The sequence below is a fragment of the Seriola aureovittata genome, chromosome 11, assembly GCF_021018895.1.
Source record: "Seriola aureovittata isolate HTS-2021-v1 ecotype China chromosome 11, ASM2101889v1, whole genome shotgun sequence".
Lineage (NCBI taxonomy): Eukaryota > Metazoa > Chordata > Actinopteri > Carangiformes > Carangidae > Seriola > Seriola aureovittata.
The window spans coordinates 22,043,689-22,067,090 of record NC_079374.1 but is presented as its reverse complement, the minus strand read 5'-3'; the positions used below and the strand labels follow the sequence as shown (position 1 = coordinate 22,067,090).

General features: G+C 40.8%; 1 protein-coding gene across 1 annotated transcript in view; it reads left to right on the top strand.

Moving 5' to 3' along the window:
• Positions 1-23,402, top strand: part of hdac4 (histone deacetylase 4) — a 126,211-nt gene that overhangs the window by 35,390 nt on the left and 67,419 nt on the right. The window contains exon 3 of the mRNA XM_056388666.1: positions 14,010-14,075. Coding sequence (XP_056244641.1) covers positions 14,010-14,075 — 66 coding nt within the window. The remainder of the gene's footprint in view (positions 1-14,009; positions 14,076-23,402) is intronic.

Sequence of the window (23,402 nt, the reverse complement as noted above, 5' to 3'; positions counted from 1 at the left end):
TTTTTTCGCAGTGCAGAAATAAGAGTTTAGAACATGAACCATTTCTAGAAGAGTTATTTTTATTATGATGAAAGTTTTTATAGCATAAGATGGGCATCTACTTTCAACCCTAACCTACACCCTCTGCTGTTATTCTGTTAGTCTCATGGAAAGTGTTTTAACTTTTAATATGTGCACATGGTATGGGCACCTGAGGTCTTAAGAACACAAACAGACTGACCAAGAGAAACAGAAAACTCGACAAATTGTATCTGATACTGTTCGTCCCCTTTTTAAAGAATTCACAAAATTACTCTCAGGAAGACGCTGTAGAGCCACATTAGGGACCAAGAACGTTTACAATACAATAAAGATAATTATTATAATTATTATAATTATTATTATTATTATTATTGTTATTAATTTATTCTTCAACATTTTTACACCCTCAATCTTCTTGGCACGTTTGACTAATCACTCCCAATCTCTAGAAACTAAAAATCTGTTAGTCAGCACAGGCCAGTACAGAATTTGTCATTAAAGTGCACCAACTTTAAAGAACCGTGCTGTGAATACTTTGTACGTCGTGACCCTCTCAGCTCCACTGATTTGGTAAATGCCAACACACACATAAACAGCGCAGAAGCACAGGAGAGTTCAAATACTTGAACTGAGGTTACCATGCTCATCCTTGCTTTTTAAACAAGCAAAGAAACCCCACCCTTCCCCCTAAACCCCTCCTAGCACCCAAGTCCAGGAGCTTTGCCAAAAGCAGCCTAACACTAAACATTCACAGCGCTGGGGAAGAGAAAGCAAACTCTGGGAAGGTACAGGATTGACGTCAGAGAGAGCCACATGTAAGAAATTCCTTCCTAATTACCGGGAATGTACTGGCTTATTGTATAAAAAAAATGTTGTGGTTCATATTCATCTTTTTAAAAGGTGGCATTTTGTTATATAGTGTGTGCTAACTTTCAGTGCTACATTAACTCTCTGTTCTTCCACTTTTTTCCAGCTGTTATTTCACATTCTCTTCATTACTTCCTTATTTTTCGTCGTACTCTCAAGTTCCAGTTTCTTCCTTCTTCTCCCCTTCAACCCACCTGATTTCTCCTCCTCCTCTGCTTCCTTCCTTCCTCTTGCACTCCAGCCTGCAAAACTGCTTTGTGGTAGATAATTTGAAATTGCCGACAGACACCTACGCCCACTCCTGCAGGATTTATTTCTTGTGTGCTGCACGGCTGATGTGTTTGGATTATTTCTGCTGACCCACTGGTCTTGGTGCTGCACCTGTTATTCCTCCTTCAAGGAATGTACCAGCAGCTCCTGACCGCTACACACATGGCCTTGTTTTCTTAACTGGGCTCGAACTAATTAGGCTCACTCTTTATTGTTGTTGCTCAGCTTTCCCCTAAAATAATATTTGTGTACCTGATGTAATTAATAGCTAATACATTTACCTATTGCAAGACCTGTCTTTAATGCTTTCATAGTTACAATCAAACCTCACTTCATCAGTGTGATAGTAACGCTGTTATATCCGTAGGTTTAACCACAGATAAGGCGGACCAGGTCATAAGAATTGACACCCTGATTAACAGTGGATGGCTGAAATAATACATAATACATGAAGAAAATATTCATTACATTTTATAAAATGTGGACATATTTTTTTTTATCAGGCACGAATAAGACTGTGTTTGGACTGCTGAACTTGTTATGATTAATTATTTATTTTGGGCAGTGTTTGTGTTTGGGAAGTAGCTGTGGCATGCAGAATTTTAGATTGAATGGATTAAAAATGTCAGCTTGTGTTGCTGCCATTTTCATTTTTTACCAAAAACCTATAAGCTTTTAGTTAGCAGCCTGTATGTTATCATAGCATCAGGCGAAATATCCCACTGAGAAATAATGGTGTGTTTGCAAATATTGTACCGCAAGATCGGCTACTTTGGTGGAAAACAAATATGTTCTGTGTGAAAATTTTACTGATGTGTTCCGTCTCAATATATTTGTGAAATATATAACAAATATGCAACATGCTCAAATCCAGTGCCCCCAGTCTCCAAACTCACAGCCAGGCTTTGCCTCAGTGATCGATAAAGCAAGATACTTATGTTTTTGGCTGGCTGTCATTCAATTGATAAGCTACTGAGTTTAGCATTTGCACCTTTGGCCCATTGTGGAGTTTCTGCATGTAAGTTGACTGTTGTGTTGTGTTATGTGTATGTCTATTATCTGACTGACAAAATGAAAATTCTCTCTCTTGTGAATTTTGTATATTTCATATTACAGACTTACAGATTTAGGTTATCCTTTATTTCCTTAAGTCCCTCCTATCGTAATATTTCCGGCTTTACTACTGGCCACTTATTATAGCTGTTATATTATTAGATGATTAAAATCAGTGTGATATTTTGGGAAGAAAATGCAAAACGTAGTATAGATATGTGTCTAAAAATCTTAACTCTTGCCTTCAATAATATTCCTTTTTTTTTTTTTATTGTGACCTAGCTGTGGAAAGCTAAAAATGGAACAGCGTGTCTCTAAAACCAGGTTTTCAAGGTCCTCCTTAGAGATGTACTGAACTGCTTTAGTGGGAAGGGAAAGCGGATTGGCTGAGAGCTGATTTCGGAGAGAGGAGTGTGATGTTGAGGTGTGAGGGGCTTTCACACACACATTTGTGATTTGTACTGAAAATGGAGATAGGAGGGAACCTGGGGATTTGCGGAGGCTCCCACATCGACTGGAGGAATGCCTTTGAAGCTTTTTCTTTCTCCCTCTGGATGCGTTTTATTAGCGTGGGACAGCTACTGATTGGACACATTCTGGCGGATGGAGAGGCAGATGTTGGAAACAAAACAGAGTTGGCAGACGAGGAGAAGGAGGCCATCAGCTGCTGAACTACAGTTATGTTAGCAGCTCCCATCGCTCACTCATACAGGCACTCTGCTTCAGCTCCAATTAAGATCGTTAGTGAATTTGAGAAAAAAAAAAAAATGATACTGGTCTGTGTCTGAGCATAGAAGATCTCTTGCACGTTCATTTTTTAGTGACAGGTGACAAGACTGTCGGACTGAAAACATTTCTTAATGCTGCCGCCTTTTATTTTGGTCTCGCCACTTCACTGGTCACACACTATTTTTGGAAGATGTGAAGTGTGTCGCCCCTTAACCCCTGACCCCAGCCCACAACCCTACACCCCTGTCAAAAGCACCTGACGCTGTGACACTGGGACAACTTACTCTTGTCCAGCACTCTAGCTTATTGAATTCAAGTCATGTCAGTCTTCCCCCGTGTCTCTGTTTGCTTTACTGCACCTTTATATTTAAGTCCCTCTCAAATTCTCCTGCTCTTTCTTTCTCTGTTGAGTTTGGATCACAGACAACCAGTAGTTATTGGATTAGTGTTTGCTTTTCCTCTTGGGGAAAATATTGATTTATAAAACATAAAAGTTTCTTTATTCAGCCCTGTTCTATAAATTATGTTCATATTCAACTAATCTGCAACAGCAAATATGTTTTGTTGGAAACATAATTGCAATGAGATCGTTTCTATTAATGTGATGAGGAAATTTTAATTAATATATTTGACAAGTTGCAGATAGATTGATCTGTAAAATGTTCATAGAGAACATATTTGTTTTTTCCAAAATTGTAGCACAATATTCAGCATCATTACAGCTTTTTCATGGTTATGTTTAGTCACTCACGGCTCTTAACTCACGGTTAAGGATAAGGAAAGATTATGGTCTGGTTTTAGTCCAAAAAGGGGTGAGAATGAAGTTTTGAGGTGAGAATGAGAACTGGGACTTTGGCTGAAGCTGAGCTTATGTTGGGAGAATCTGTCGCCTACAGGATTTATGATATTGGCAGTTCTCTTGATTCATGGATCTTAAAGGGTTGCAAAATTATCCAAAATTGTGGACGCATGAAAACCTCTACTCCACTGGGTTGTTGTCTTGGTTTTACGGTACCTTTACTGTGGCGTTGAGTCTTAGAAACACTCATCAATACAACAGAGGAAGTCATTTCCATCTGGAGGTCTGATAAAGCGAGTCATGTACAATAGCTGCCTAAGAGAGACACCAAAATACCTTAATATGCTTCTCAGAGGTTAATGGGAACCAGACCAGAGCTAAAAGCAGAGTGAATATTGGACTTGACTCATCAGGTGGCCAGGAGCATCATGACCCTCAATTAATTATGTTTCTCCAAACCTGCATTAACTGTAACGACTTAACAGCGTGACAGTGTGTCAGGACTGTTTGTCTGTCTGCTTGTTGTGGTGGCTATTTTGCTTCCTAGTGGCCATGAATTGATTTTTGCAGCTTTAAATAACATGGTGGAAATAACGTCATCTTTCTGGAGAAAACCCCATCAACAACACAACTTTTAAGAAGCATGGACATACTATTGCTTTCTCCTTGTTTGCATACCCACACATGTACATGCACAGCCTATAGTCAGCTAATCTCAGCACTTGACAACACGCACGCACACACACACAGAAACACACGGTGCTTCTAAACGCTGTTGTCTGTAACACACACTTAACATGACTCAACATGACTGGACATGCTGGGATTCACACCCATATTCCAGGCATCGACACACACTGAGAAACACAGCTCATGTGAAAACAGACAGCTAGACACAAAAGGCGTAATTAACTCCTGTGGTTTCACAGCCTGATGACGTAGCTTGCTTCTCATGTCCATGTCACTATTTGTTTCACTCTCTTTAATATGCAAATTTTTTCCTGCAAGGTGACTGGAATAAGCAAGAGTAACTTGGGATAAAGTGACAGGATAACAGAATGAGATTGGATAAGAGAAGAAGCGAGGGGAAAGTGAGGGAAGGTGACGACAGTCTCAGAGATTGTTCAAGGGAGATACATACTTTCTTCGTCATCCTACATTTGAAACTGGTGTCTGTGCAGAGTGTAGTTGGTCCTGCCTTGAGAATAAGCCATTTAGTGCCTTTTCACACACATGATCACGTCACGTTATATAGCCGTATATACCCATGACAACAGTCTTAAAACACAGCCACAAGTAACCGCTGCTTTGGTCCAAGCTCATAGCCCAAACAAACACAGATGCTTGGGATATTACAGTTTGGAAAATTAGCAGATTTGTCTTGACAGGAACTTTTACAGAGTTTGATCAAATGTGATTTGTCACTCTCTGGAACCCCTCCACAAACATGAATAGAACGTTTGATTACTGTAGCGTTAAATGTCGGGATTTGCATGTTTGTTAACTTTTGTTTGTCTTGGATGAAAAGTCACTTGCGCTGTAATTCAGCAGGATACCCATGATGCATGTTGGTTGGAGTATTCAGTGTAAAAAATTGGATGGAAACAGATAGCTCACAGATGTGCTCCGTCCCTCAAAAATAGTTTCCCTCTCAGTGAGGAGGCGCAGCCTGGAGCCCACACGGAGGCAGTGCTTTGCCAGAGTGATGTTAGCATGTATATTGTAGTCTTGCATATGTATATATTACAGTATTTGTGACCTATTGCGTAACTAGTAAGTGTAATCCACCATGTGATATTCACATGCGTAATGCTCTTAAAAACAGAAAGGCCCTTCTCTCTACCCAGTGACCCGTCTACTACTACACAGATGTCTCCGTTCCTTTTAGTACACTTTAAGCCTTTTCAGCAGCTAAAAGTCACACGCACACACACACACACACACACACACACACACACACACACACACACATCACCCGTCTTAGGTATCACAGGGATCTCCTGTCTCCCCATGGACTTTCTCGTGTTGCTGACCGGCTGTAAGACCACATGGCCTCTCTTTATTTTTTTCTTACAGCTATACCATGATATAATGTCACATTCAACCTGATAGCAAACAGTGTGTTAATAACTGTTTTGTTGTTGTTGTATGTAGTAAATTATGATTTCTTTAATAATTTGCAGCTATATTCTCAGTTTAATTGTTTTGGATTCACACAATTAATCTATTGAAATTTGAGATGTGAGCAAATATTAGTCAATAAGTTGTTGTGTGTTCATTGCCCAGCCCTAATGGATTGTATGTCTGTGATGATGACCTGTTGATATATATCTAGTATGTCAGTGATCGCTAATATACTTGATATACACAGATATGTATATTTTAAACTAAAAAGAAGTCTTTCCCTGTCTGGTCAAAGATACACAAATATACAACAGTACACACAGAGGAACACACATGTAAACACAGACACAGACAGACACCTTTTAAAAGTCCAGCAGTAAAAATAAAGTCAAAGGCTGCGGTTTGTCTTGTAGGTTCAAAATGCCCAGAGGAAGTGCTGAGTAGTTGGTAAACATGGCCGCAACACCAAGCGAGTGGTTTTTAGCCAGGCAGTGGTGAGAAGTTATGCACATAGACTCAGACAAATTAGCAACAAAGCAAAAGGAGTTTGTCATATTTGCTCTTCTGTATTTGATTGATATAATAAACCAGGAATTCTACGTTTTTGTGTGCAACGTAGATTGAGAAGATATAAAGAAACCAAAACCTAAAAATGCTACTACTTGGCCAACATGTTTTGACTCTTACTGCTTTGCATTTGTGAATATGATTCTTTACACATTGGTACAAAAGTGTACCGTGTAGAACTACTAGAGACTCTTCAATGAGGCACTTCATTTGCTGGGATGACGGTGTTAAGTTAACTCCATGTCCTCACAGTGAATCATAGTGGTGGCAGTCTTTGTGTGACTACTCATAAATACGCACTAAACCATGGAAATGATTGTGTTTACACACTTCATAAATGAATGCTAGCAACTTAGTCTGCAAGGGGAAATTGTGTTCTACCAAGGTTAAATGTTGCTTAAGTCCTGCTGCCTAGATTTGGCAGTGGTTCCGGTAGTTTGACTTCCTGTTATTTACAAAGCGACAGGAGATATTTTACAGCCTGATATTTCTGCCTGATGCTTGATGTTTATCGGTGTTGTCGGGAGGTTCAAGGTCGCACAGAATTAGCTCCTCTGCAACTAAATCCAGGTTACGATGACGTCTTGTTATGCTCATGGGTCATGAGTTTTTTTTATATGTGGCTTGTGACTGATTAGCATCACGTGAACAGATTATTTCAAAAGAGTAGATGAGATGAAATGTAAATCTCCATGGGGAAGCTGCCATATAAGGGAAGAGACCATACAAATTTACTCATCTAAGTACATATATTTCATGATGATCTGTTAAAAGTAAAAATTTTTATTTCTGTCACATGATGGACGTCTCTTTCCGAAATGAATCTCCTCATATGTTGGCTTCCAACCACGTTATCTTGTGGTTTAGGGTGGCAGTGACAGGTTGGTGTGGCTGGCACACTCTTACACTGGCTCTGAGTTTGGTTGTAGCAGAAGGGCAATTTTGGTGGAGCCTCAGCAGACAGGATGGCATAGTTGGCAGAGCGGATGGTGGCAGAGCTCTCGCTGATATCGAGGGCTCAGAATACACCAGACTGAGTTGTAGTGGACTAGACAGGTTGGCGTGGCTGGCACGCTGTTGTGGTGACTGCTGGTCAGGTGGAGGTGGTGGCCCACAACAAGGTGACTTTGCACCTTCATGGTCTAGCAGGAGGAAAGGTGTGCATTCACTGTGTGCCTTTTGTGCACAAGTGCGTTTCTTTGAGCGTTCATGTGTGTTCTGTGTATCTTTGGTGAAGGGTTCTCCTCATCACTGTACACCGGGTGTGTATTCACTGAAGCAGGCACTCCTGCTTCCTGTAAGCCTCTGAGCCAACTTGTCCTCTTGCCAGGCATCGGTAACTTGGCACTCCCCCTCTTCCTTTTCCATGTGGTGATCACGTATGTCTATCCACAAGGAAGTCTGTCGACACATCTAAGCTTTTACAAATGGGATATGACACATGCAAAAAGAGCAAATCACTTTCCTGTCTAGGCTTGGAGACATGCATGTACTTTTTCTTAGTGTATATGTTTTTTTAGTGGCCATATGTATATCCCTACATGTCACTGGGGGATTCGCATAACTATTGCTGAAGGGCATGCATATGGCACAGGTCACATAGGTCAGCGCATTAAAATATCCATCAAAGAGTCCACATGACTCAAGGCCAACATAATGGCATCCTCCATTGTAACTGTGCTATACACCCTGCAGGATGTTACATACCAACATGATAATATATTCCTGCATACTAAATAATAAATAAAGTATATATTTATCCATCTACTGTTGTTATATGCACTAGAAGCATTTATTTTAAATAGTGTAAAGAAATTGGTGATGCAGAAAGTGTCATATCCCTTGTTGCCACACTAAAGAATCCAAAAATAGCTCTCGTGATGGTTTGATTTCCAACTACAACTCCATGCCATTTGGAGTGCCCTTCTTTCCATTTATTCAGTCTATAACAGCAGAGCCACAGCTCAGACCATGGAACGAGCTGTAAGAGGTAGTGAACCTCTCAGTCTCATCTCTCTTGAACTTTATCTGTTGTTCCTGCCGTAACTTCAGATAATAGTTTCACCGTAGAGAGGACAACTATTCAATCAAACTCAGAGACAACAGTGGCGTGGTTTGGACAGGATGGATAAGTGCCCGGGTTTAAAGTGGACAAGAGTGCTTTGCAGACAAATGTGTGGCTATACACACAGTGTCTACTCCAGATTGGACTGAGCGTACTGTCCATTATGGCTGGCCTTGGGAGGCAGTAATTCAGAGAGTGAGGTGGGGGAAATTAGACCAGTGGTTGGTTAGAGAGATACTTGCTGTCATCAGAATAGCTGTCCAGATGTAAATCATTGATTAACCAAATGAAACCAAATTCTCAACATAGATTTTTGTACACAATGGAAAATAAGTTAATTATTGACGTGTAGAGGGAAGCGCTGGTAGGCAGATTCTTTTACCTTTGTGCAGAGCCAGGCAAGTTGTTTTCACCTGTTTCTAGTCTTTATGCTATGCTAAGCTAACAGACTGCTGTTGGTAGCTTCATATTTTTTGCGAACATATATGAGATTGGTATATATCTTCTCTGGAACCCCCTCTAAGAGCTTATTAGTCAATTTGCTGATTATTTTTTGATTCATTTATTAATGACAAAAGTTAATTGTTAAAATTGTGAAAAATACCCTTCAGATTTCCCCATGGCAACCAAACCTGCCTGGCTACCAGTCCAAAACACAAGTCCAAAGATATTCAATGACTGACATGAATAATAAATGATAGTTTTCTTCATCAAGTTGTTTCAGCATCAGAGTGCTGATATTCTTGCATTTAATAACTGTCTATCTTGATGTAAAATAAGGATTGTGAGCAGCATTTCTATGCTACGCTACGTTTGCTTTGTGCATTTGATAAGTTCTCATCACGGCGACCTCAGTTGTTGACCACCGACTATTCAGCATTCATCTGCCTCCTTGTATGCAGCAAAGTATTTGACATAGTATATAATAAGTATAGAACAGCCTGCAGTGTGATTGCATTTCTATGCCTATATTCAACCCTAGTAATAACAGAGAAAACTGGATTTAAAAGAGCACTCTTCTTTGTACGCACAAGAGACTCTCTCTCTCTCTGCATATTTGTTTGTTGTGGTTTCCATGGAGATTCTCTGTCGTCAGTGCGTGTTAAGGCAGAGAGCAGTAGACCTGTCTTCCTCCCCAGGTGTCAGAGGTCATCCTCTACTCAGTCATGGGTGAACAACCCGTAAACCTGCCTGGTTTCCATGAGAAACGTTTCCTGTACACACACAGATAAATACACACATTTTTGTATAGGCTTCCCTGTGATTTTGCATGGATTCTGTCCTTACTTGGACCCACACACACACACACACACACACACACACACTCTCTCTCTCTCTCTCTCTCTCTCTCTCTCTCTATCTATCTTTCTCTTTCTCTCTCTGAAACATAAACAACCTCATATACAGCTTTTCAGTCACGCTGTTTTTCTTTGTCTATTATTCTCTGCTCATGACAACGTCCTTGCAGAGGGGTTTTGAGGACGCCAGAGAGCAAAATGAAAAATAATGTGATGGCTGCAACAGAGAGAAGATGCAAAACACTCACTTACACTTTCAACTCTTCCTTTGTGTGTGTGTCTGAGTGTGTGATTGCTTGGCTTGTCTTTCGTCCATCAAGCTCTGGTGTCGTCTTTCTACCATCTGCCACTGCCACCCTACTGACTTGCACACAGACATGCACACACAAATACTGTATCCCCATACTGTATCCAGCAAAAATCATCATCATCATCATCATCTTCTCTTCTCTTCTCTTCTCTTCTCTTCTCTTCTCTTCTCTTCTCTTCTCTTCTCTTCTCTGTGTTTATTTGTTTCTCCCTGGTTTCCATGTGTAGTTTTGTTTGTCAGCGTCTACTTTTGTTAAAGACACAAAGGCAGCAGGCTTTGCCTTGAATATGAAATTCAAGAAATGCATTTGGTGTGTGTTTGTGTGTACAATATGAATATTTAATTCAGCCCCTCCCCTCCATCATGTATTAATCATGGAGCAGTCTGCTTAGGCTGAAAATAGCACCTAGCAACCCAGAAAAACAAAATTCATAGTAGTTGTGGGTATGTCATGTGCTGCTGCTCGTTCATGTGTGACATAGCACATGGTCTCATGGTCTCCTCTCACATTTTCCTTTCTTCCACACTGGCTTTTCTTTCCTTGTGTCTGTCTCCACTGGCTCAGGGATGTGGGTGATGGACATTTCTGATTTTTGCATGAAAGATCTACACAACCGTACTTAACTCCTTGTGGTTTTTCAGTTTGATAAGTAGTGCCGTGTTTGGAAAAAAAAATGAGTTTTTGAATTTGAAAGTATTTCCTCGTCTAGCGCACGTTCTTAACTGAACCTCTGAATACACCCTGCTGTGTCTGCGCTGACACCCACTGAGTATAGACAAAGTTTGAAATATTTCACTCTCAGAGAGTCTGCCTCCTCAAAGTGGTGATAATTGCAGGATAACTGACCCCAACATTCGTACCAGCTGCCGATCTTTAAGATTAAACTGATGTAGGCTGAGTGATTGCGTAATTTAAGCCCAGCTGTTTGCAGGTGGGAGCAGAAATATTGCAGCAAATCTGTGTAGCGATTGCACCGATTTCTTGAATAAAAGAGCTTGAATAGAAAATTATAAGGCATGAGAATGGTGGCTCACAATACCCAAGCAAAATATATGTTGGCAGGTTGTTAACAATTCGGTTCAGCTGGCTAATTATAGTCTACTCTGGGTGACCAATGCGGTCAGAAAGTATTAGGTACAGTGATATTTTATAGGCTGTATTCCATCACATCAGATTTGAAATTGAATGAGGTACTGACTTATGTGTTTAAAATAATACTCTTCCAACTTATCATTGCACTCCATAACATTGTCAAACTCAAAATAGACAGTTAAAAAAAGTATCAAAATAGATGCAGCAGTTATGTTAGTTGTGGCTAATGTGGCCCAGAGCCTCCAGCCTCTAGGGGGCGGGCTACAGAGTTATGGTAAGCATACTTCTTTCTAACTTTTGCCCAGATTTTTTTTTCATTTTTCATTCTTCAGCATCAACTGACTCTGAATCAAGTGACATCACTTGGGGCAACTTGTCAGACTTTATCCCTATGGAGCCACATATGGCTTCATACAGCGTTTTTCACATATGCAGTTTTACTCCCTTCGATATGAAAAATCAGTGGTTGTTATTCATTGGCCTAACAGTAGACCAGTGTAACTGATCATGTATTTCACTTTCTAAAGATCAGCCTGAATGTAAGAAAGCCCCAGAGTCAAGTAAGAAGTGAATTTTGTTCATGGACAGGCATTGTAGAACATCATTGTTTGCTGATACTGTGGTTGCAGACTTCAGTCTGTCATTAACTACAATGGATGATGGTGAAGATGAAATATATAATATTTATTTGAGCTCATGTACTTAGTGACACTAAAATCCAAGACAAGGGCCGGTTATGTGGATGAAATCACCCCGAAGTTAAAGCAGGAGTTTTCATTTTCATCATCAATGAGCATGAAAACCAGCTGTCAACACAGTGTTTTTCTATCATTTATTGTACTTAATCAGAGCACAACATGTTCACACCTAGTTCAAAGGGGGGTAGATTGTATTCCCCTCTTTGCTTCAGACAAGTCAAGAAAACAAATGTGATCAGTTTGCCTCGGGCCTCTTTGGAACAGGTTATTTACTACTGGTGTTGTTTTCATCTGTAACTGCACAATCATAAGACCAAAGGCCTGCGTTTGTTTAAGCACATGAAGGGTGGAGACCTTAGACAGGGCTTAAAAGGGCAACACGCAAGTATTTTATCTTAAAGCATTCAAAATCAAACTTATATTATCAACAGAATGTGAAAAAAAAAATGTTATGTCAAAGACATAAAGATGTCTAAGCATTGTGCTGCAGAGATACAGTGGCAAGAAAAAGTAAGTCAAACCGTTTGAAAATATCTTAATTTGTCTTCAAATATGGTCAGATCTTCATCTGAGTTAATAATGAACTAGCAGAATCTATTTTATATTATTTTATCTAATAACACACAAATCATGGTATTGTTCTTGTCCATACTAGACACATCACTAAAATATTCATAGTGTAGGTTGGACAAAATGACTGAACACCTCGGTTATAATAATAATGTGAAACCAGACTGGAGGTGTGGGTTAGAGCTGCTTTGACTTATAAAAAAGATTTTGCGTTTGCTGTTAACAAGAAACACCTCTTGATGTGGGACATCCCAGAAGACTTATGATCAAGAGTTGTTGATTTGCTTAAAGCAGAAACTGTTACTAATGATCAGTGATCAAAGAACCTCAGAGTAACAGCTAAAGGCTTCAAGGAATCATTGGAGCTGGTGCACATCTCTGTTCATGAGTCCACTATACACAGATCATTGTGCGTGGCTGCATGAAGCACGGTGTCCGATGGCAGGATATTACGGAGGAAGGCGCATCTATCCGAAAGAGCAGCTCGGCACTCCACAGCGCTGCTGGGAAAAAAGTTTTATGGACTGATGACACAAGGCTGGGAATATTTGGGGCTTTGCTGCCTCTGGGCCTGGACAGCTCATCGTCATCAGGGGGTAAAATCAATTCCCAAGTTTATGAAGGTATCTTACAGGATAATGTCAGGGTGGCTGTTACCTGCTGAAGCTCAACAGAAGCTCTGTGATGCAGCAGGACAATGACGTCAGAGCCCAGACCTGAGCTGTAGCAGTTCTGTAGGAAGATCGGTCCAGAATTCCTCCTGAACGTTGTGCAGGTCTGATCAGCAGCCACTGGAAGAGCTGGTTTGAGGTTATTGCCGCCAAAGGAGGTTCGCCATGTTATTAAAAATCCAAGGGTTCATTTATGTTTTCCACCGGCACTGTGAATGTTTAATGCCACAAAGGATTCAAAATGCTTGTGTGATATTGGCTTAATCACATTGTATTTGTCTTCATTTGTGACTTAGATGAAGATCAGATAAGTTTTATGACCGAGGAAAAAGAAAACCAGGTCATTCCAAAGGGTTCACATGCTTATTCTTGCCACTGGATCTACTTAAGTTAGCACGCTAACCAGCTAGCATCGGCCGGTCCCATCTCATAATACCACATCAAGAGGCCGTAGTCAGTCACTTTAGTGTCCAATCTTTTATCACTTTTTATTCAACATTGTGAGATAGGTGGAGGTCTGCCTTTTACTGAGTGCCATTCTTAGTTATAACTTCAGCACCATGGCTGGATTGTTTGAGAAAATGTACTTGTAATGTGTGAACTTTGTCTGGTCTCTCTGTCTGCTGTCTGTCTGTCTGTCTGACTTTTTTAACAAGATATCATATAACTACACACATCCGCTCTCTTCCGCTCTCTTCTTGTCAATTTATGTTGTGCATCTTCTCTCATGTCGGACTTCTCCTCCATTTCTCTCTACAGCTCTTTCCTGTGACTGTGGACAGATATTGGTGTTTTAAGTTTATTTAATGCAAGCTTTTGATGCCGTAGTGATGACCACATTCAACTTGACTTCTCCTCCTCTCCTCTCTAACAGGTGGTCTGAGCAGCAAGGAGCAACCTCTGGAACTTCTTAAACCAGCTGCCATTTCCAACCATTTCGGTAGGACTTCTATATGTGTGTGTGACCATCACTCCTTTGGACTGATGACTTGATGGATTTATAACACTCCATTAGTCTCATTGTTGTGATTTGCCATGCAAATGGGTTTCCATCCATAACATGGATAATAATCAGTGGCTAAATTGAAAATCTGAATGGCGCTGAATCTAGAGCAGCATGATTACAAAGCAGTGGACCAGCAGACTGAAATTTGATATGCTTGATGAAGTTTCATGATTAATAGTTCATTTGAAAAAATAATTGTACCAGATGTCACAGTGTAAATGTGTGTTTGACACTGCCATAGACTGATTTAACCAAATCCTGCCCAACATGTGATTGAAATTACAGAAATCATTTATATTTTTGAGTGAAAGTAGAAACAAAGACTTTCCTTAGATGTCACTTGAAGACTTGATCAGGTTTTCATTGTTTTTGCCTGGTATTTACACCAGTAATGAATCTGGTGCCTACCTACGTAGAGCCTCCTCACTCCCATGGAGCTGAGTGATTGATGTAGTCATGTCTTTTTGGTTACTGATGCGTAATGGACCAGGGGGTGATTACAGAACTTGGATGCTCAGTGGGGGATCATGGCCGCCTTAGCTGGCTAATGTATGGCTCAGTAATGTATTCCGTCAGTGTGTGTTTATCAGGAAACTTATCATTTACCCGTGGGCATGCCATCATCTCCACCAGCTGACGTTGCACGTTGTTTTTAGTACGTGGAAATGTATAATTCAGTGACCAGCTCCTTTTTAGAGGTCGCCCTGCACGTGCCAGCGCGCATGTGTGTGTATGTAAAAGTGCATGTGAAACGAGACATTTAGTTGGAACTTCACACTCCTGTTGACAAGAATGTGTGATGATCTCAGCCCATCAGCATGTCATCAACCCACATGCGGTATGTTTGTCCCATGTGGCGGGAGGACATGCTGATGCAGCAGTGATGTCATAGTTACGGTTGCCAAGACCTGGAGCCGTAACCTGTTAATAGCATGTTTCATTGCTTGCAGCAGTGACACGTGTAATAGCATAAACACACAGACAGATGTAGACACACTTTACACATACAAACATTTGTAGGACATGCAGGCTTGGAATTATATGGGTTCTGTCAGATTTTTTTTTTTTTTTATATTCAGTATTGATGGTACTTGTATGGAGCCTTTTTGAGTTTGAATTTTTGAGATCAGGTTTTCAGAAATGTAGAAAAGAAGCATGATTACTTAAACTATGTAGTGACAGAAAGATGCAGCCTTCCTTGAGACTTCCTCTTGAACTGTATTACAAAGATGGAAGAGTATTTTACTGCCTTTTGCGCATTTATAGGAGCTTTATAATAAAATAATCTCCTTTATTACCCAGCTCTTCTCCTTGGTTAGACACCTGCCTTTGGTACCAGGCTTCTCTAATAGGGACAGAAATTAACTTAATGGTATTGATATTTACAAATTATTTAATCGACTCCCTGATGAGAGAGAGAAACAGGAAGTGCAAGTCAGTGTACTGAGAAAAGGAGAAGTAAAACCAAAACTTTATTTGGTAAATATGTACTGTTAGTAATATTAGTTAGAGTTACACTGCAGCCAGGATCATCAGCTAAGTCTGACTGCCAGAGATGAACCTGTGACAGCTGCCTCATTTGAGCAGGACTAGTGCCGGTTTAATGCAACGTACGTAGACCCTTGTCATAAGCACGTCGCCTATGACGACAGTGGCACATTGACTAAAACAAATAAAAAACAATCCTGAATGCACTTACCCTCATATTGATCTCAGAACCTGCGTTTCATAAACAGATTTACTACCTGCACTAATTAGAATTTAAATAAATACTGTGTGATAAGTAGGACAGGTTCTTTAGAGTAAGTTACTTTTTGTTTTGTTTTGTTACTTAACTGTTGCTTTTAGTTGGGTGTTCGAAAGGTGACACAGAAATACAGTACTGTGTAATTGTTTTTGGAACTGAAAGTAAGGTGAGGATATTTTCAAAAATATTGCTGTGAATAGTTTTTGTTTATCGTCTAACTTCATACCAACTGCAGAAAAAAGCCTGAATCAAATCAGTATTTGCTGTGACGACCCTTTGCCTTCATAACAGCACCAGTTCTCCTCGGTGCACTTGCACACAGTTTCTCAGTTGACTTGGCAGGTAGGTTGTTCCAAGCTTCTCGGAGAACTTGTGTATTCAGGCTCTCTCAGTGTCTTCTGTCTCCTCATGTAATCCAAGATTGACTCCACGACTCTGGTTGTATGTTTGGCGTTGTTGTCGTGCTGCAGAATGAACTGGGGACTGATCAGACACCTCCCTGATGATATTTGTGTGATGGACAAAATTTAAACCTCAGAAGTGCCTGGAAAACATTGCACATCACTGCTTTAGTTAATAACAGTTAACAAATAGTCAGGTTTGACTTCATTTCTACCATTTGCTGACTCAACAAACTAACACTGTAAATGTCAGTAACATCAAAACATGTTTTTAAAATCCAACGCTATGGACAAATGGCAGGCCTATAAAGCATCTCACACTTTTTCCAAGTATCTTGTGAAAATGAACTTCAGCAATGGGTGTAACAGGTGTTAAGTCTGATGCACACTGGGTCACCCATGTGTCAAATCATAGGACTGAACTGCTGAATCAAATTTAGCCTGGAAAATTCAGAGTTTGGAAAAATCCTAATAATAAATAAATGTTTAAATACCTGCCAAAAAAAGCACAAAAGTGTTTTATTGGAATAAATACAGCACAATATTCTATTAACACATTCATTTGATGTGTTAGAATTAATTAAGTGGATGCCAAGAGCAACAGTAACACTTCCTGTGCGTGTATGTGTCCTATGCTGTGAAGTCTGTTTCAACACAGCCTGTAATGAGATGACAGCAGCTGCCGTCAGCGCTGGTGACCTTCAGTCCGTGTGTTTGTGTGTTTCTTTTCTTTTGTTTTTTTGAAAGTTTGGGATCAAAAGTAGGAACGAGCGTCAATCAGAGTGAATGACTAAAGAAGCGGAAATTTGAAATTGAGTGAGAGAGAGTTGGAGGAGGACGATCAGGAAGACTGAGCGATGGAGACAGATTTGGGCGCATATTAATCAGGATGACTAAACTGTGCACAGGGGGAGGTACTGTAAGAGGAGCAGAAGTCAGCACCTTTCTCTCTTCCACACTTAGATGCGAATGTGGGTTTGAGCATCTGTTTGTATCTGTGAGTGCTCATGTGACATTAGGAGAGAGGGAGTGAAAATTACAGCCTAGGCAAACATGTATTAATGAGTGTGTGTGTGTGTGTGTGTGTGTGTGTGTGTGTGTGTGTGTGTGTATATGTGTGTGTGTGTGTGTGTGTGTGTGTGTGCGTGTAGAAAAATTTTGGTGTGAAACCATCATTGTGAGGACATTTTGGCTGGTCCTTACAACACTAAAAGGCTGGTTGAGGGTTGGTTTTAGGGTTAGGAATTTATTTGTGATGGTTAAGGTCAGGGTAAGCTGCTCGGTGTCCTCACGACTATAACTACATAAGATAAGCGTGTGTGTGTGTGCGTGTGTGAGTTTGCATGGCACGTCTGTCCATCCATCCCGCCGTATAGGCTAAACACGGCTCTCTCTCCCCAAGCCAAAACAGCTTTCTCCCACTCTGCACAAATTAGCAGCAGCCCACGCTCCACTCACACATAACTGTCAGAGCACAGACGCTGAAGGGAGTGAGGAGGAGGGAGGGGAAGGTGAGAGAAGTGATGAAGGAGGCGGAGGAGAGAGGAAGACAAATTGGAAGAAGAAGAGGATGGGAAAATAGACAGAGTAGAGCAGGAGAAGGAGCAGAAGTGACAGATAATGTAGACCAGAAGCGGTTTTGTAGCTTCACAGAAGGGCTTTGTTACGGCTCCTTTAATCAGAGCCTGGTGTGCACTGTTGAAATCAGCAAAAAAAAAAAAACGTGACAGTTGTTTTTTTTTACTTTTTTAGTCTTAATTCTTTGTGCACATGTCCACTTTCTGTCTGCACAGCGCTGATAGTAAGGCTTAGCAGAATGAGAGGCAAACATGTGGCGAGAGGATGAGGAGCGGTTCACACAGGAAGTGGCAGACCTGTTGGCCAGCTCCTGTCCCCGGACTGAACAGCTTATCTTTATTTAGACTTTTCAATTATCTTTGAGCACTTAAGAACCTGAGAGTGGGAGAAGTAGGTAGAGTAAATGCAATGAATGGAGGAGGGTGGGTGGGTGGGTGGGTGGGTGGGGAGAGACATGGGAGGAGAGCAGCAATTTGAGGAGAAGAGGGCCTGGGTAAGTAGAAGAAGAGGGATGAGGAAAGGCACATTATGCAGATATCAGCCGGCTCATTACCATTTCAAAACTCTGGAAAGGAAATCACACAAAGTGGAGAGAAACATATTTTTGGCCACATTCTTTCTCACTCTGCATCTGCATTTCTCTAGTTTTTTTTTTTCTCTATCTCTCACACACACTCACACACATCGTAGCCCTCTCTCTTGCTCGCTCGTTCACTCAACTCCAACTCATTTCTCAGTATGGGATTTCTAAATCTGTGCTCACTTGGCCACTGATTTTACGTGTTCATTCCACATCTAGAGCTTGACTATACACTCAGTGGCCACTTTATTAGGTACGCCTTTCTGGTACTGGGTAGCATGTGGCATGGATTCAAAAAGGCGATGGCCTCAATGATCGAATCATAGATTTTTCAGCTGCACATTCATGCTGTGAATCTCCCGTTCCAGCTCATCCCAAAGGTGTTCTACTGAATTTAGATCCGGTGACAGTGGAGGCCGTTGGAGTGCACTGAGCTTGTTGCCATGTTCATTGAACCACTTTGAGGTGACATATGCTTTGTGAAAAAGTATGGCGTTATGCTGGAAAGTAGGCATTTAGAAGAGGGGTGGTAGAGTGTGGCCATAAAGAGATGGACATGTCCAACTACCAACCCTGCTTCCTAGATTACAAATTCCACTGCAGATCTTCCCATTCACTTCAGGCTTGTGCGTTCAGAGATGCTCTTCTGCATACCACTGTTATAACACATGGTTATTTAAGTTAGTGTCGCCTTCCTGTCAGTGTGAACTAGTCTGGCCTCCTCTGTTGACCTCTCTCATTAACAAGGCGTATTATCCCACAGAAATACTGCTCACGGAATGTTTGCTGAAACTGACTGTAAATACTACAGAGTGACAATCTCAGCAGATTTTCTGAAATACCCAAACCACCTTGTCTGGCATCAATCATTGCTCTGTCAAAGTCACTTACAGTAGATCTGTTTCCCAGTTTGGATGTTGTATGTTGCTGCCAAGATTAGATATTGGCATTAACAAGTAGGTGTATGGGTGTACCAATGGCATCCCAGAGTTGTGATGAAAAAAGTCTTATAGGTCTCATATAGTATAAAGGTAGATTTCAATGTCTTTTTTTTATTATAAAGCAGGTCTACATTCTATATTAATACTGTGAAAGTATCAAAGTGCTCAGTCCACAGAGAAATGCACACAGCCTGTTTTCAGACACTGAGCCTTAAAATGAGACGTCAGGACTTTTGTAACTTCGTGATGTCACAATAATGCAGTCACTTTCCTCAGCCATGCCCCAAGCCCTGCCCACCTGGACCCACTTTCTCATTTACAGGATTTGGTTTCTCTGAGTGTTTTCCTGAAATCTGCTATATTTTTTATTTCATCACTCAGGAAACAGTCATTAAATTAGTACTTTAGTAGGCTCAGAGCCTCCTCTCTTCTGATTGGCTCACCGACCTGTTGTTCCTACAGCTTCAGAGAGAAGCCTGAGAGAGAAGATGTTAAACTACATTGAGATGGTTTTTGGTTCTTAAAACCACAAATATATCTTCTTAAGGATCAAGACTTCAAATAAAACGGAAATAAAACAAATATGGGAACCCTCATCTGACCCAACTTCTCTTCTGTATCTTCTGTATTTTCATAGGTTCTTTTCATAGCTACAAATCTTCAGAGGACGCGGCGTATATCACGTCTTCCTGACATCACAATCACGAGATCATAATCTTGTATTTCGAGAGAAAGTGAAGTTGACAATTTTTGACACCATCTGACGTGTTGAGTTTTAATCATCTTTATTTCCTCCCTGCTTTGAATCTCTCTTTCTTTTTTTTTTCTTTTCTGGTAAATGCAGTGTGCACTTGTAGATAAGATGCAATACACGAAGAAAAGAGGGTGAGACAGCAGCTGAAAGTGTGACAGGAGGATTAGTGCTGAGAAGGCAGAGATGGGGAAGGTGTGTTCCAGATGACACCCCGTGTGTAGGTCACCATGACTGTGCGAAGACACTTGTCTGCCAGCCAGACCCCTGCTACCTCCCTCCCTACTCACTGGAACATGGAGTTTTGTGTCCCTGTGTGTGACTGAATGCTTGACCTCAGTCCTGACATTGTCAATATGTGTGTGTGTTTGTGTTTGTGCTTGCATGCAACAGGACATGCCCTACACAAAGATTTTGGGACATTCATTACGCTTGTGTAACAGTTGTATTTTCACCTCCTTGTCATTTATTTCTTTTTTTTTTTTTACTTTCTGCACATGGTTTTCCATCCCCACTAGTGTTGGATTACTGCACTTAATGCTCAAAATATCATGGTCTCATAAGATCTATGAATAAATATTATTATTATTATAAAATATTAAACTTACTTTTGAAATATAAATTCAGGTCAAGTAAAAGTTGAGACTTGCCAGCAATAATTGCACTTATTCATCAGCGATCCAGCTGAAAAGTTGACGTTCCAACACACTATTTAGCACTGAAGCATGAAGCAATAATTACACGACAGAATCACCAAATCACATTCTCTTCCCTTCTATCAGATTAAAGTCCTAATTCAGGAGTCAAAAGATTATAACCTCGCATTAAATTTTTAGCTGTACACCTGCCTGAACCACCTTTTTCCCTGATGGGAGAGACAACCTGTTTTGTATACACATGCTCACCAGGGAGCCCACACATCCCTCATGCCCTGGTGCCAGCTCCCCAGATGGGCCCCGAAAGCCCCCTACCACCCACAAGTACTCCCTGACCTGGCATGGATTCCTCTGCCTGGTGCCAGTTTGGTGTAGGCTTGAGTCGGTGGGCAGCTGCCTCTTTTCTGCTCAGCCACCATCAGTCACACACACATACACACACACACACACACACACATACACACATACATACACATACAGGCGAGCACACACACTAACAACCATGTCAAAGTCATTGCCCAAGGGGTGTTTCCAAATGTTCCTCTTGAACTCCTGATGAACTGAAATATAATCCCCTGCTTTTTTCTTCCTTTGGTCTCCTTGAATCTTTTTTATTTCTTTTGCACACAACAGTTTCAGAATCATTTACCTACGTCTGCAGTGAAAATGGAAGCTGAAAGGTATATCAGCAAGTTGTCAAACTGTACATTGTACTGACGCAAAGGGTTTAAGGCAACATGCTAATGCTAACCTGAAGCTATCAGAGAGCGAAGGTGGAATTCAATTTGATCCATGAGAGAAAGATTGGATTTATAAAGGGAATACAAGAGAGTCTACCAGTACCTAATTATATCCACAGACATAGCCCGAGGTTGTGGCCTTCATGTCAACCCGGTTAAAGAGAAACACTCACACACACACTTCACATTCAGGTCTAAGAAAGTATGGCAGAGTGCTCAGAGCCAGACTTGTTTTTGTCTTCCAGCAGAGCAGGCAATGCCTTAACCCACTTTATCTGCATCAGTGCCATTATCCTGACAGCTATAGCAGGTGGACTGTGTGTGTGTGTGTGTGTGTGTGTGTGTGTGTGTGTGTGTGTGTGTGTGTGTGTGTGTGTGTGTGTGTGTGTGTGTGTGTGTGTGTGTGTGTGTGTGTGTGTGTGTGAGACTGAGAGAGTTTGTGTTTATGTGGATGTTGTGGAGGGAAAAAGATTTCACCATGTTACCATGTCATGAATATTGCATACGACCTGGTATGTTTTGCCGTGTTGTCTGGCTGAGCTTTGGAAGATGTCTGGAATGTGAGGTTGTGTTAGTGTGTCAATATATACAAGTCCTTGTAAAGTAGATTTTTAGCGCATTTTTTTTGTTCTCATACAGTTCAGACTGAGAACAGGAAAAGAACAACAAAAGCAGACACAAAACTTTAGTCCTAGTGTGTCCTGCTTTTAAAACAGCAGCTATTATTATCCCCGGTATTCAACATATGGATGAAAAGTGTATTACCAGCTGAATATATTACTGGTAATAATCATCAGTCACATTTAGTTAGATACTGAAAAATATCAAAGAACTCTCTGTATGTTCATGGTCATACCAAAAAACAGGCATAGCAAAATAAATTTTCATGTCCTTGCAAAATATTTGGGGCTGGAAGCTACTTACACTCATGGTCATGAACCAAACAAGTTAAAACAGTTCATTCAAATTAGCAGTTTGTGATCTGCCAGAACAGAGTTGAAATTGGATGATGTGAGGAGGGATGTCACTAGAATTGATACATTGGTACCAAGTCAATGCCAAAATTTTGAAAATGTGACGTTACTTGTTTTTCTACAGTAGGAGAGGGTACTGTAGATGTCGTAGGTACTAGACATGTGATTCTTCCAGGACTGATGAGAGCAGTATAATAGCACTGCAGGTTTTCTAGTCTGACATCAAACTCGGAGAGAAGAAGAAGACAGACACAGTAAATAAGTGAGAAGAGTTTTAGTTGTTAACTTTCTATTAACAACACGTCGTCAACATTTGTGATGTCCTGAAGTGTTACTGTTATTGTCCCGAATTGCAATAGCTGTGATCTGTTGAAACAACGCTCCACACAAAGTTCACAGTGGCTAACCGTAGCTTGTTAAGGCTATGGTAGCGACAGCTCATAAAGTGAGCTGGGTGCTCACAACATTAGCAGGTTACAGTCATTAGCAATCAATTCAATTGGTCAGCAGCACAAAATTGCACGATGCTCTAGATGGACATATTCACCTCCACAAGCGAATACACCGACCGATTCCATCGAAAGTGATTGATTTTGGTTTGTAATTTTCTGTTGTAAATGCTGGTATGTCTCAGCCTGTTCTCATTCTGTGATAGGATGGGACCAGCAGCCTTCTGTCAAACTGACGTACTCAAATGAAACTATTAAGTGTTGTTTGCTGCAGCAGGTTTCAGTTTGCTTGATTTTGACTTGTTGATGTGCGTCTGTGGTTTTCATTACCTTCCCCTTTTGCAATTTAAGGCAGATGTCTGGCACACCAACAGCCGATAATATCAGTAGGCAGTTCTCTGAAAAGTTTTTTGTCTGCCGCACTCAGTAATAACTAATATTATT